This window comes from Stylophora pistillata, chromosome 11 (genome assembly GCF_964205215.1).
Source record: "Stylophora pistillata chromosome 11, jaStyPist1.2, whole genome shotgun sequence".
NCBI lineage: Eukaryota > Metazoa > Cnidaria > Anthozoa > Scleractinia > Pocilloporidae > Stylophora > Stylophora pistillata.
The window spans coordinates 25,867,971-25,882,130 of record NC_142529.1 but is presented as its reverse complement, the minus strand read 5'-3'; the positions used below and the strand labels follow the sequence as shown (position 1 = coordinate 25,882,130).

General features: G+C 40.0%; 1 protein-coding gene and 1 pseudogene across 1 annotated transcript; both read right to left on the bottom strand.

Annotated features, from left to right (window-relative positions):
- Positions 1-5,374, bottom strand: LOC148720846 (uncharacterized; annotated as a pseudogene).
- Positions 5,375-12,233: 6,859 nt separating this feature from the next.
- On the bottom strand, positions 12,234-14,160 carry LOC111320615 (uncharacterized). Its single transcript, XM_088737683.1, has 4 exons — positions 13,786-14,160; positions 13,417-13,671; positions 12,810-13,312; positions 12,234-12,653 (listed from the first exon to the last, which is right to left on the bottom strand). The coding sequence occupies exons 1-4, from the start codon at positions 14,012-14,014 to the stop codon at positions 12,234-12,236; spliced, it is 1,407 nt and encodes a 468-aa protein (XP_088593809.1). The 5' UTR covers positions 14,015-14,160.

Sequence of the window (14,160 nt, the reverse complement as noted above, 5' to 3'; positions counted from 1 at the left end):
TCAGATTAAAACAAGAAGCGTTTTTAATACAATTTGTACAATAAAACATTGACATGAAGTTAAAAATCTTTATTTTATTTCTGCAAACAATAAAGCTAGTCGTTTCATTTAGATCATTTAGTGTACTGCTTCTTTTCCTCATAGAGGGAGTGGGTTTACTATAAGCACAGTATCTCACCTCTCCCTCCCCTCCCCCCCTCCTTTTTTTGGGTTCTTGTTCACCACTTGCTCTTAACTAAGCAACTATGGTGGTTTTGTTAAAAGACGTCGAACCAAAATTAAAGCAATCAGCGTTGAAGAAAATACTGACACCAAACAAGAATTTTCAGTGTGTGTGATTCTATCTTATTTATCATAAGCCATTTAGCAAAATTATGAAAGCTGGTTGATCATGTCCTTTTTTCCTAAACAAAGATACCTTTAATTTTAATTAGAGTATTTTATCTTTATTTTATCTGGCTCGTTTAAACCTTGAATTTTTATGAACATCAATCATTTGATTTAAATCATTTATTCCTTTAATAGAATCCCTCAGTATATTCTCTGCAGCTTTACTGTGAGTAAATACTGAATGTCATGAGCACGCCGTGTAGATCACGGCACAGCTGAAGTAGAATCGCTAAGAAACCGTCGTGCTATTTTGACTGAACAGTCACTCAGTTATGAATCTGGGTGTCTTTCCCCGAGGAGTTTAACTCTGATGTCAAGATTTCGATGAAAGGACTGTAGTGACAACGAGAAGTAGCCTAAGGCATGTTGTGCTACTCCGAGAGAATAGTAACTCTCACCTGTGTCCAGATGTTCTACCCCGTAGAGATTGAATCGGATTTCGAGAGCACGCTGTTTTCACTGAAGTGCTGACGGTAAGTGGCCTAAGCCAATTTTGTGCTTCTCGGAGAGAAAAGCAACAATCAGCTGTGTCTGAGTGTTCTTCCCCGGGGAGTTTAATCTAAGTTTATGTCAAGGTTACGCTGAAAGGACTTAAGGGCTGACGAGAAGTCGCCTAACTGAAGTTGTATTACTCCGAGAGAAAAGTAACTCTGGGCTGTGCCTGGGTCTTCATCCCCCAAAATTTTAACTCTTATGTTAAGAGCACGTTGAGAGGACTGAAGTGCTGACGGTAAGTTGCCTAAGGCACGTTGTGTTTCTCCGAGAGAAAAGTAGCTCTGAGCTGTTTTTGTGTGTTCTTCCCCGAAGAGTTTCATTCTTATGTGAAGAGAACGCTGTTTTGACTGAAGTGCCAAAGAGAAGTTGCCTAGGGCATGTTGTGTTTCTCCGAGAGAAAAGTAGCTCTGAGCTGTTTTTGTGTGTTCTTCCCCGAAGAGTTTAAGTCTTATATGAAGAGAACGTTGTTTTGACTGAAGTGCTGACGAGAAGTCGCCGAAGGCATGTTGTGTCACTCCGAGAGAAAAGTAACTCTCCGCTGTTTTTATGTGTTCTTCCCCGAAGAGTTTAACTCTTATGTGGAGAGAACGCTGTTTTGATGGAAGTGCTGACGGGAAGTCGCCAAGGGCATGTTGCGTTACCCCTAGAGAAAAGTAACTCTGAGCTGTGTTTGAGTTTTCTTCCCCGAAGAGTCTAACTCTTATGTCAAGGGCACGCTGGAAAGACTGAAGTGCTGACGAAAAGTCGTTTAGGGCCTGTTGTGTAACTCCTACAGTAGAGTAGATTTCAGCTGTGTCTTGGTGTTCTTCCCCGTAGAGTTTCAAGCGGATTTTAAGAGCGCACTCTTTTGACTCAAGTGCTGACGAAAAGTCGCCTAAGGCATGTTGTGTTTGACCGAGAGAAAAGTAACTCTGAGCTGTGTCTGAATGTTCTTTTCCAAATAGTCGTAGTGCGATGTCAAGAGCACACTGATAAGACTGAATGGCTCCAGAATAGTTTCCCATCTTGTAAAGAGCGCAGCCATGATCCAAATAGTTTTTCAATAATCCTTGGTGGTGCAGGTTTAAATCCAGATTGTCGTCGGGTTTAGGGTCATCCCCTGCGGTTACTTTCCCGCTTTGGTTTAAGGTCATTTTGTGATAACTGATCCTTTTGTCGCATAATTCTACTGCTGCTTTGGGATCATTCGTCACATTGCTTAATGTATTATTGACGTTTCTTTGGAAGTTCCATAAGCCAATTGAGTGTGGAATGCTTGGATTTGCTATTTCTTTTAATATTTTTAGCACAGAGTTGCTTATTGCAACCTTTGTTTCATCATCAGAAAACTGTTTTGTGGCTTCACTGACAGCGCAAATGAGTTCTAATCGCAGTGGTCCAGTGTTTGTAGAATCTGGTTCCGGCTTCTCTCCTACAATAATTTTTAATTTTCTATTCTCCAATGGAGGAATAACAAGAAGACTTATGCGTCCTAATGCTCTGCATTCTTGTAAAGCTGCCATGTAGAGTTCTAATGCATTTTCTCTCTTTTTATTGAAACGAAAGTAGGTTACAAGAATCTGTAATGCAGTTACTTTGAGAATTCGCTCGTCATCGCTGTTACCCATCAAAGAAAGACCCTCTTGTAAGTTCTGAACTCCGTCGTTCATTTTCTCTGAGGCCAGTTGACAGATGCCTCTATAACACAAGAGTTTTGCTTTATCATTGACAGACAAAGGAAGGCTTTCGGCTTCGGAGAGCAGCATCATTGTTCTTCCACATTTTCCCCAAGTCATTTCCGTAAATGCCAAAGACAACAGTAACCGAGTATAGAACGTACTTTTTCCAAACTTTTGAGCCTCTTCAGTTGCATGTTCGTAAAGTTTGTCAATGTTTTCTCCTTCGCACCAGAAAAGAGAATCTAGAAATACCTCGGCTTTTATTAGTACAGAAAATGCAACGTCACATATCTTAGGATCGGAACAGCTTTCCAATAGACTCTGAATAATATTCTGCTTCTGTTCAAAGAAATCAATAAATGCTTGCATGGAATGTCCAGTCAAAAACTGTTCATTTAGCTTCTCGAAAAGAGAGACGTAAAATGCAGACTAACGTGCTTTGGAGTTGAGCATCGTTTCTTTCATTTCGTCTTTGCCTCTTTCTTTTTCAAACGACAGAAGCAACTTATGCATCGAAAATGAGTCAGGTTTGCAGCTGGAGTCAAGGAGGGATTTTCTTCGAAGTGTATGGAAGACCTTCTTGGCCTCGACACTGGATTTGACATCTAAAACAGCTGCAGGAACCGAGAGGTTAAAGTCTTGTGAAAGAACACTAAGAGATACAAGAGCCTCCTTTTCCAGTAAAGAGAGTCTCGTAAAAGAGGTTTCGAATAGGAACTTCAACCGTAGATTGCTCGGATAGTCTGGCTTGTCTAATAAATCGACAACGTCTCTTTCCGTAGGGTCCTCCAAGTCCTTTAGAAATTGACTCGGTTGATCATTATCTTCAGAAATGGAGGAACACAACAGTTTCGTGGCCAAAGGTACGTTACCACAGATTTTCGCAATTCTCGAGCAGGCATTCATGGTCGCACTTGGGAGCAATCCAGCTATTAAACTTTGAGAAAAGGACTCGACGAATGGTCGTATTCTTACTCTGTGATGGCCTTGCAAATGCACATGTATGAATTCGAGAGATTCCCTTGTCGTAATAAGAAATGATGCATTTTTGACTTGACCGAGGATGACTTCAAGGAATCTTATAAAATTCTCTTTCCCATTCGGAGCTCCACTTTCGAGTAGGTCATCAGCGTTGTCGAGAATCATCACAAATTCATCTGAAATTTCGCTGAGAAAGAGAGAAAGTTCATCGTCAATGGACATCCGCGGAGGTATTTGATCTTTTGAGGAGCGTCTTTCAAAGAAGCTCAAAAGCTTTGAAGTCAGCTCAGCTTCTGACAGGAGTCCTCGCATGGAGAAGAAGTGCACAGATAGTCCTCCAGATTGGAGTTGATGTCCGACAGTAGTTGCTACAGAAGTTTTACCAAAACCAGGCGACCCCCATGTCGACACGATCCGGGTACCTTTGAAAGTCAAGTGGCTGCTAATCTCTTCACACTCTTTCTGACGGCCAGTGAAGTGTGGAATCTTGGAAGGAAGATTTGATGGTGGAAGAAATGGCTTTGAATCTTGAAAGAAACAAACAGATTGAATCATAAAAGAGCCAATCATAATGGTGCTAGTTTGGAGAACGAACGGAAATAATGATCACGAAAAAGGGTACATTAGGCGATACCATCAAATATCTGGACATCATGTTCCTTCTGGATGCCACAAGCTTGTGTGCTTTTTCTAAGGTGTCCTCTAATGGCATCCGATGTGAGGAGTCACGAATTCGGTAGAAAAAGTAGGTACGGTTTATGTCTTGAACAAATAATTAAAGTAACATGTAGCTTAAGGTGGTAGTCCTGTTCAAGAAGGAAGGTAAATCAGGACATACAGAAAGGATTGTAAAGACATTCTCTAGGCATTTTTTGGGGAAAGCAGGAAGTTGAGCTCCGGATTTCATCGGTACTATTAAAGTAAGGAGAAAAATCACCAAGTCCTTCTCGTGTATCCCCGCGGAAGGAGCGCTTAGATCACTCTGCTGCAATGCATCTTTGAGTCTTTTTCCCTTTTAAAAGTCACAACAATAATAACTTTTTACCTGTGTAGTCTTGATTTATGTATTGTTTCAGATCATCTATTTTTGCTTCAATAAAGCAAGGTCGTCAACTTTTTCCTTTAGATCATTCCCCCGTGCTATCAATTCGTCCACACCTGATTTTACTTCTTCGAGACACTCGATATACGATCTGGTCTCCTGCCGAAGACTTTCCTCCAATCTACGAACCTCTTTGGTGGGGAAATCAGATTCTGTTAATCCACCGATGGCACCGATGGGATCTGTGTTGATACCAAGAGCTTTAAATCCTTCTTTAGCGAGCTGCACGTATTGGTCAAAGGTTAGTTTATCAATCTCCGACCTGTCTGAGTGACAAAGCGAGTTTCTTAATAGTCGAAGCTGATCGATAGCGAGAGCAAAGGTTTCAGCTGTATTTCCACTTGGACTCACAACAGATGCATGAAACTTTCCATGAGGTACTTTATGACGCCTCACGTACAGCTCACCAAGTGTCCTGTAATGACCTTTGCTATCTGGCGTAGCAAAGGATCTTGCATAGATGGTGGCCTGGAACAGAGCTGTGCAATCCCATTCTTCATAAGAGATGTGTGTAGGGGACTTTGGTTTTACCACCTTCTTCAGCAACAAAGAAATTTCTTACCAACGTGGAGTCCTCCCAGAGTTGATATCCGGGACGATGTCCATAGATGTTGTCCCACATGGATTTGAACGTTTGACGTAAGGCGCTGGAGAGCTCATTGAGTACAATGGAGACAAATTTGAAATAATTAAGCTGCTCGTTCGAGAAAGGCCGAAGAGGCGTCAGTGGTAACGAGAGTAGATTTTGTTATCCCGAGCTAATTCCTGATGGTTGTGAGAGAATTTTGTTAGCAGATGCTTTTTTATAGAAATTTCAAATATATTTCGAATAATAAGGTTCTTTGAACTGAGAAATAATGTAAAGTTGATGACTTACGGTATCTTTCCACTTAAAAGTAATTGATAATAATAATAATAATAATAATAATAATAATGATAATAGCAATAATACTATATTTAAACAGGGTAAACCTGCCAACTGAGGCTGTTATGGGTGTCCTTGACAACTAAAAAAATTAGGGATTGCAGGAAAAATAACCATAACAGATTAACCATCAGGTAAATGTAAAAAATTATGTGCCATGTCGATAGATAAAAACTAGGAATTATTCAACTAAGTAAATTAAGACTCTAAAAGAAAGAACAAACAGAAGATTTATCAGAAGTCTAATAAATAATATCATGAAACTGTGTTTTAAAAATCAAGTTGGCAAGTTTTTGAAAGCCTGTGCTTCCGTGCACCGATGTCTTAGACGGAAGCCGACATGAGATTGAGCTTCCTTGATCTTTCACGTCGATCACTGTTGTCATTGGGACGCGCGGAAATGACCCATTTGAAATTTAATGTAAATAAGTTTAAAGGAGTAATGTGATCCAGACAGCTGACAGTCGTTTCTCTTCCACTCAACAATTTTTAATGAAATAGATTATAACAACAAACATATGAAACATATGTGTGAACTGCGGTTATGAGACGTATATGAGAACGATCCTTCGCAGTAAAGCACTATTTGAGCAATAGTGGAAAATCAGACCTGAAAAAAATTTCAGGCCTGTACGGGATTCGAACCACTGGCCTCTGCGATACTAGTGCAGCGCTCTACCAATTGAGCTAACAAGCCAACTGGGAGCAGGCCATCAAATTAATTCGATATAAACCCGTAGATGACAAATCAAACAACAACAAACATATGAAACATATGTGTGAACTGCGGTTATGAGACGTAGATGAGAACGATCCTTAGCAGTAAAGCACTATGAAATTTTTTTCAGGTCTGATTTTCCACTATTGCTCAAATAGTGCTTTACTGCGAAGGATCGTTCTCATATACGTCTCATAACCGCAGTTCACACATATGTTTCATATGTTTGTTGTTGTTTGATTTGTCATCTACGGGTTTATATCGAATTAATTTGATGGCCTGCTCCCAGTTGGCTTGTTAGCTCAATTGGTAGAGCGCTGCACTAGTATCGCAGAGGTCAGTGGTTCGAATCCCGTACAGGCCTGAAATTTTTTTTTTCAGGTCTGATTTTCCACTATTGCTCAAATAGTGCTTTACTGCGAAGGATCGTTCTCATATACGAAATAGATTATATTTGACCTAGCTGCGGATTAAAAATCTAGTAGAGTCATGATCTCCGCTGGTAAGCTGTAATGTAAACGATTGCAGAAAAGAAGCGTGAAAAAAATTCAGGCTTCGACGGGACTCGAACCCAGGCCTCCCAGATACTTGTGCTGAATTTTTCAGGTTTCTCTTCTGCAATTGTTTAAACTACAGCTCAACTGCGAGGATTATTGCTTCACTTGGTGAAATTGAATACGTGTATAAAATTACGACTCAAAGTCCGCTTTAAGATTCCAATCTATAAGTTAACCTTACGAAAACTGTCTGTAAAGATTAATTTACCGCAGGTTTGTACATGTACATTCTCAGTCATTTCCGTCGAATACCGGTTGCATAGAGCAACGTGACTGTCCTGATAACTTAACTGCCCCAGTGATTCATGAGCCAAATGCAACATCAAGACCCGAAATTCATCCCGAAACTGAGTGTTGTGTTATAGATACAAGGCGGAGTTAAAATGATATGAGGAAATGCCTGTGAAATAAAGTCTATTGTTCTTTTTAAAAAAAAGTGGCGTTATGGTCAGATATACTCACCCTTGCAAGGAAAATTCCCTTCGGATCTCCGCACTTTCATCAGGCTTGAAAAGGAACTATTAAGAAACAAATAAATTCGTATCATTTGCCCTTTGGATTAAGTCGGTGAGTATATGCCGACTTTGGGCTCATATTCTGCTAATTTGATTTTCTTAGACTCTATGGTTGAAGTATCCTTGTCTGCGACACTAAAAATGAAGTGAGCTGTCGTCGATTGCAAGGGTTTTCTCTTTTACTCTTCCTTTATTCTTCGACTGAAGTTTGCGACGTTTGATTTCGCTTGAAGACCTTTTGCTTGATAAGTTTGAACTCAGCTTAACCCTAGTCTCTGATTGTACAGAAAGCTCGTCAAATTCTCCCACAACAAAGAATTCGCACAAAGTCAGATCAGAGAATGTATCAGGGGATTAGCATACCACTTGATGTCTGTTTTCACCGAAGCATTTTGTGATTTAGAGTAACGTGTGGTTTCAAGTGCAAAAAATACTGGAATTTCCTGATCTTCGATGTTAAGTTAAGTGTTGTTTAGTAGGTTGTTAGATGGAGAAACTTTAACTCACCTATATTAAAATTTAATGGCTAAAGCGGGAAACAACATGACGAGAGGTACACAGGCTGATTATCTCAATGATTTAAGGACGGAATGCGAGATAACGACGCCAAAATCACCCATAAAATGAACAATACGTTTAAGATGGACTTGCTGTTTCTAAGGCGCTTATGAAATAGACAGTCTATTGTTCTTGAAATCGTGGTGTGATGGTCACAGGTCAGGTATGCCCAAGCGAGGGAAATTCCCTTTTAATCTTATATAAAGCCGCTCGGTTATCTGAACCAAGTGGATTGCAAGAGGGGAAAACAAAAATATTTTTCTATTTTCAGGCGGCAATACAGATTTCTTCGATTCTACGATTTTAGTTCTCTTTTCTGCAAGTACTACATTAATGATATAATGATCTGTCTTTGAAAGATTTTTCGTCCTTTCGATTCCTGCAAATTTGTCAATAGACCACATATTTCTTCGTTTGCAATCACGTGACTAGAATCGACTACGTAATAGGGGACGCCATTGCTGGTGGACCATAGCACCAATTCAAGATGGTGGACGCAAACATTTGTACCAACGATGGTGTAGCTTTATCTCAAAAATACTTGTCTTTGACTAGACTTGCGAAGGCTAGATATCGTCAGAAAGTTAATTTATGTCGTTTCGACCCATATCTCTTAAATAATAGTGAATGTAGTGATGATTTACGATATTTTCCGAGCATCCAATATCCGGATATTGTAAACTATCTCGTCCTCCAAACCTCGTGGGCAGCAGGAGAAGACATGAAGGCGTACAAAGCTTTAGACGCGTATAATTTCTTTGTTTCCGGATGGGTCAATACTTTATTCACCAAGAAAGTCGCTGAATCGAATTCAGTTGTTGTTACCGCAAGGGTAAATCACTCGCAAAGAACCAGAACAACACCATTGAGCACATGGCTTCTCGCCGACATGAGTGGTGAGGTAATTCTATGAAACTGTGATTGTATGGCCGGCCTTTGCGAAGCATGTTCCCATATTGGTGCCCTATTATTCGCAGTTGAAGCTGGATATCGAATGAGGGATTCGGTGACATGTACTGGAGAAAAAAGCCAATGGATAATGCCGAGTTATCTTAAAGAGATCCCGTACATGCCAGTCAGTGACATGGACTTAACTTCGGCAAATAAGTTACGAAAACAGCTTGAAGAGCCAGAGGGGTCCAAGCAAAGAGCAGAAAAAGAGCGGCCTCAAATTGAAGTGCTTAGTGCACCAGAGAGAGATAACTTTTTCAAAGAAATATTTAACTATGGAAAGTCTGCCATCCTTTCACTGATTCCCCCATACAATTCATCTTTATTTTTCACGAAGAGCAGGTTGCTGGACCGCCTGAATCAGTAGCAGACCAAGTCAAGTCCAGATGCTCTTCAGCAACTTTAGAAGAGCCAGAATTGATTGACGAAGTATTTTCTGCTCTTCATGTCAATGCCAAAGAAGCAGAGACAGTTGAAAGTGCCACAAGAAACCAGAATGAAGCAAAATTGTGGTATACGCAAAGAGCTGCTAGAATAACAGCCTCAAAATTTAAGTCAACGTGCCGCAGTAATCCAGAAAAACCATCAAAGAGTTTAATTAAGACGGTTCGTTATCCCGAAGCCCATCGCTTTAGCAGTGCTGCTACTAAATGGGGTATTGATCATGAAAGTAAAGCTAGAGAAGATTATATATTCAATATTGCTGGAGACCATTTAAATCTTTCTGTAGCTGACTGTGGTCTGCATTTAAATCCAAGGTTGCCATTTCTAGGAGCATCCCCTGATGGGCTAGTTATGTGTGAATGCTGTGGCATTGGCCTTTGTGAAATAAAGTGTCCATACAAACACAGAAAGTCCGCTATTCAAGAGGCTGCCAACAGTGACAAGGATTTCTGCTTAAGGTTCAACGACAGTGAACTAGAACTTGACAACAAGCACCAATATTATTATCAGGTGCAGTGTCAATTATTTGTCACTGAAATGGCCTACTGCGATTTTGTTGTTTGGACTGTGACCTATTTGTTCAAAGATTAATGCCTGATGAACACTTCTGGAATGTAAATTTACCAAAGGCCATTTCTTTTTACAAAAAATGTATTCTACCTGAGGTTATAAGGGGCTGTCAACCAACATCTGGCTGTGATTTACCATCAGACAGTGAAGAGCATGGGCCATGGTGCACATGCCAGGAGGACAATCGTGAAAGCACATTGACTGCCTGTGCCAGGAACTGCAGAGTTAAGTGGTTTCATATGGAGTGTGTGGGACTTGGTAGTGTACCTGAAGGGATGTGGGTGTGCCCCTCTTGTACCAAACACAGGTTATAATCATGTTTTTTTCTTTGAAGTTTTTAATATAAATCCCTATAAAAGTAATCACTTATGGTATTCAATCAACAACTTTGTCCCAATTTGTGGCATTTTAGCATTTCTGAAATTCTAAAATTTGCAGCAGTTTCTATTTTTACAATTATTTACAAAAAGTATTATTAGCCAGGACTTAAAAGAACTTTTTTTGACATTCAATTGAAATGACAATGTATATTTCTTAGATTTTAGAGTCTTGTCAAATATGGGATTAGTACTGAACATGTAAATATTATTGTTATGTTATACTGGTCACTATATATATATTACCTTGTCAAACTTTCAACTTCTAGACAGTACAGTGCATTCAGTTTATCACTGTAACACTTTGTTCAAAAATTATACAAAATGGCACTAATTAACACAGAAATTTGCACTTTTCTTGTTAGCAAAGTGTATGTCAGATATAATGACTACATATGTATTTTATATTTAAATACCCTTGTCATTAAAGTGCTACTGAAACGTAGTTTTCATATCCAAGATTTTTGCAATACAATAGAGTTTGAACGTTATTTGCAAACGCCGTGTTTTTTTTTTGGGCCAACGCATACCGGAAAGTACATTTTTAAGCATTCGAAGTTGACCGGCTGAGATCAAAATTGGCGGCCATCTTGGCGCGGCCAAAACAGCCCTGTGACGTCACTGGTTGTGTACTTCTGTGAAAGAAGGGTAAAAGCATGGAGTGTGGCTTGCATTTTGGGAGGCCGAAAAAGAGGATTTCGGGCAAAATGCCATCCTTGTCTTATTCATCGGCGGCCACATCGGCATCTTGGCTATCTGCGAGAGGTTCGCCTGGATAGGAAGCAAAATTCCCGACTGATACCGAGAACGAATCTCTACCAGTCTATTTTGTTAATCGGCAACTGACGAGATCCACAAGATTAGGATCGAAACCGCGGTCTTGCCTGACCATCTACAGAAAATTCGAAAGACATTATAACGGCAGATGGGCTACTAAACGCCCCGGGCCAAAGCAATGCCATTCAGAGAATGAAGAAAACATGGAAGCCTCATACGACACCGCCACTGAAGATGATCTACTCGGCAAGTCTGAGGATAACGAACAAATCCCTCTGTACCAAATGCCTAGCAGAACATGCCTAGAATCCCTACAATATAGGGCGAGGGCCAAAATAAGAGCAGACGAGGATATTTAAAAAATGAGAGAAAGCAAATCCTTAACAACGCGGAGCAAGAAACAGTAAAGGCGATCATGTGCTTCTATGAACGTGAAATCGGTCGTTTTAATACCGAAATAAAGAAAAGAAAACGAGCCAAAACGGCTGGAACACTGAACACTAAGAACTGTAGTACGATCGAATCAGCGCGCGTGGTGCAAGCTGAAAGCAATCCAGACAACTTAACGATCGAGACAGTAAAAAAAATAGCTGTACATCTACAAAGGCAAACGATTCTAAAAAGACGCAATCCCTGATGTACGTACTCAGTGCCACACATAAAGCAAATTCTCATGAAAAACTGGCATTTAATAGAAACACAACCACTACTGTGCGAACTATACAAAAATCCGCCTCTCGTATCTTATAAAAGAGGGCGGTCGCTCAAAGACATACTCGTGAGGGCTAAACTTTGAATAGGCTACCCTAAACACACGCTTGAGAGTCGTGTAGGCCTGTCAACCCCATTTTACGCCACCATCTTCCTCTTCGCTACTGGAGACAGCTTCGCTTCGTTCAGAAGAAGATTCACTTGACAAAACTTCAATATCTGCTATCTCCTTCGCCCCCGAATACAAACAAACAGTGAGTGAAATAAACCACGCTATCGGACTGAACACAACCAGTGACGTCATCAATCCATTTCGCTCGGTACCAGGGCCCGGACATGGTTTTGTGTAAAAATTTTTGATTTGAACGGTTAAAAAAGATATCTTTCGCTTCTTTTTGGCCAAAGCAAATTATCTCATGATGATCAGCATATTCAAAACTACAGGTTAGAGCAAATATTTCAGATACGAAAATTTCGTTTCAGTAGCAATTTAAAAAAGAATTTCTATTGGAATGGAACAATTGACCCAGACAAGTTTGTCAGTGCACAACAAATAATAGCTATTTTGTCTATTGGTGCAAGGTCATCTCCTTTTCGTGACGTGACCAACTGTACAGGTAGTATCCCTTGCATAATGTTGTATTTCCTTCTGACCAGACTGATCACCCGCTCAACATGTATGCTTGCATTTGCAATTTTTCTTGTGTCCTCAACCTCGACAGCAGACAATTGTTTTTTTCCTTTTGTGAAGGCTAGAATGTGTAGTTTGGCTTGATGAAAGCCAACACTATCTTCTATGTCAAAGCCCCTGTCAGCTGGTACAATATCACCAGGTAAAAGCTTTCGTAGTATTCTTGAGTGCTCTGTCAGGTGTTTGTCTGAAACTCTGCCTCCCCATGCTTTGGATATGAAGGAGATAGTACCCTGAGGGGTTATGCCGATTAAAAACTTTATGGTATTGTGATGCTTATAGTTGGACCAAGTCATTGCCCTTGCTATTAGACTACTTGGCCTTTCTATAAATATCTAAAAACAATCTATAATAACAGAAACTTTCTTGCCAAAATTTTTTTGAAATACTCTAGGCATAGTTGCTTGCAGTTCTTCACGCACTGGCCAATATATAAGAAATTTCAATCTAATACTTAGTGCATGGATCCATGGATCAAATATTCTTGATGCGGTTGCAACTGGAATATCAAATCTGTAAGCCAAGTCTTGAAGTGTGAGATTAAGTTTCAACCTTAAGAGAACTAGATTAAACTCACTAAATGATTCAAGACCATTCTGAAAGTTTCCCTTGATACAATGAGAGGTAAGATTAAATACACTCATCAGGGTTTTGTAGTTTGGCAGGCCAGTGTAGAATTTGGTTTTTTCATCATTGTTCTTAAATGTTTGTTCTGAAAATGGAGCAGATAGGAGTTGACTCTTTAAATTGGCTAGTTCTTCTATCAAGTGTTGTAGGTAGTTTTTTTCATTTTCCATTTGGGTAAGGTCTATGTCTGTTTGGCATTCCTGGTCTCTGGTAGTAGCTTGTTCTGCCTGGCAATTGTTGTCTCTTAGAGTACTTGAATCACGCACTGTAGATTAAAACATTCAAAATAATAACACCACAAGATAAGCTTTTGTAGGAAATATATCGGAACACAAACATAGAATGCAGAAATAATAGAAATTAACTCACTAGTAGTTGGTTCAGAAACTTTGAATTCTTGAACTATTGTTGGTTCAGTCTCTACTTGTGGGCTTTCGACACTTTCAACAACTGTTTCAGCAATTTCAGCCTCCATATCAGCTATTTCTTGTCTACGTCTTTTTCTGCTTTTTGCGCGAGCATTGCGTTCAACTGCTATTGAAGAATTGCATATATCACCATGGCCTAATTTAAGAGTTGGTGCCCAGTCAGGATCTGTGGTATCCCAAACACTAGAAGGCGAACCTAAAATGCAATGATAACACGTGCGATCCACTTGAGGTACGTAAAAATCTTTGCGTAAATCGTATCGCGTGCATTTTCCTAAACCATGAATCTATTCCTTATTTTTTTACTCACCGTTAACAAAATGCTCGCTACAAACACGCGTATTTTCAGCCTTCTTGTCATCTAAATCCTTTCTCCGAATGTTTGCCAACCACTGTCCTCGACGATCTTCACAAAGCTTGCGTAGTTTATCTCCTCCATTCTTTCTTATTGCGGGGAAGCGAAAATATTGTATACAAGAATCCCCTCTCTTTTTGTTACTTTTGTTCCTGCAGTCTTTGAGAGCACAAATATAGCCCATGGCCGAATAAAACAACAACAAAAACTCAACAACTGCGACGAAAAGTCCTTGCTTCGCTTTGTTTGCATCCGGCACTGGTCCACCAGCAATGGCCGACTTCCGGTTTTCAGAGATCGCATAATTAGGTGTGACGTCACGTGCAAACG

What these genes read in the sequence shown, in the direction of transcription:
- LOC111320615 (XM_088737683.1), bottom strand. Translation starts at nt 14,014, where the DNA reads ATGGGCTATATTTGTGCTCTCAAAGACTGCAGGAACAAAAGTAACAAA. An exon ending in TAGCGAGCATTTTGTTAACG is followed by an intron (nt 13,672 to 13,785) that starts GTGAGTAAAAAA and finishes ATTGCATTTTAG; the next exon opens with GTTCGCCTTCTAGTGTTTGG. An exon ending in AGTTTCTGAACCAACTACTA is followed by an intron (nt 13,313 to 13,416) that starts GTGAGTTAATTT and finishes TTTAATCTACAG; the next exon opens with TGCGTGATTCAAGTACTCTA.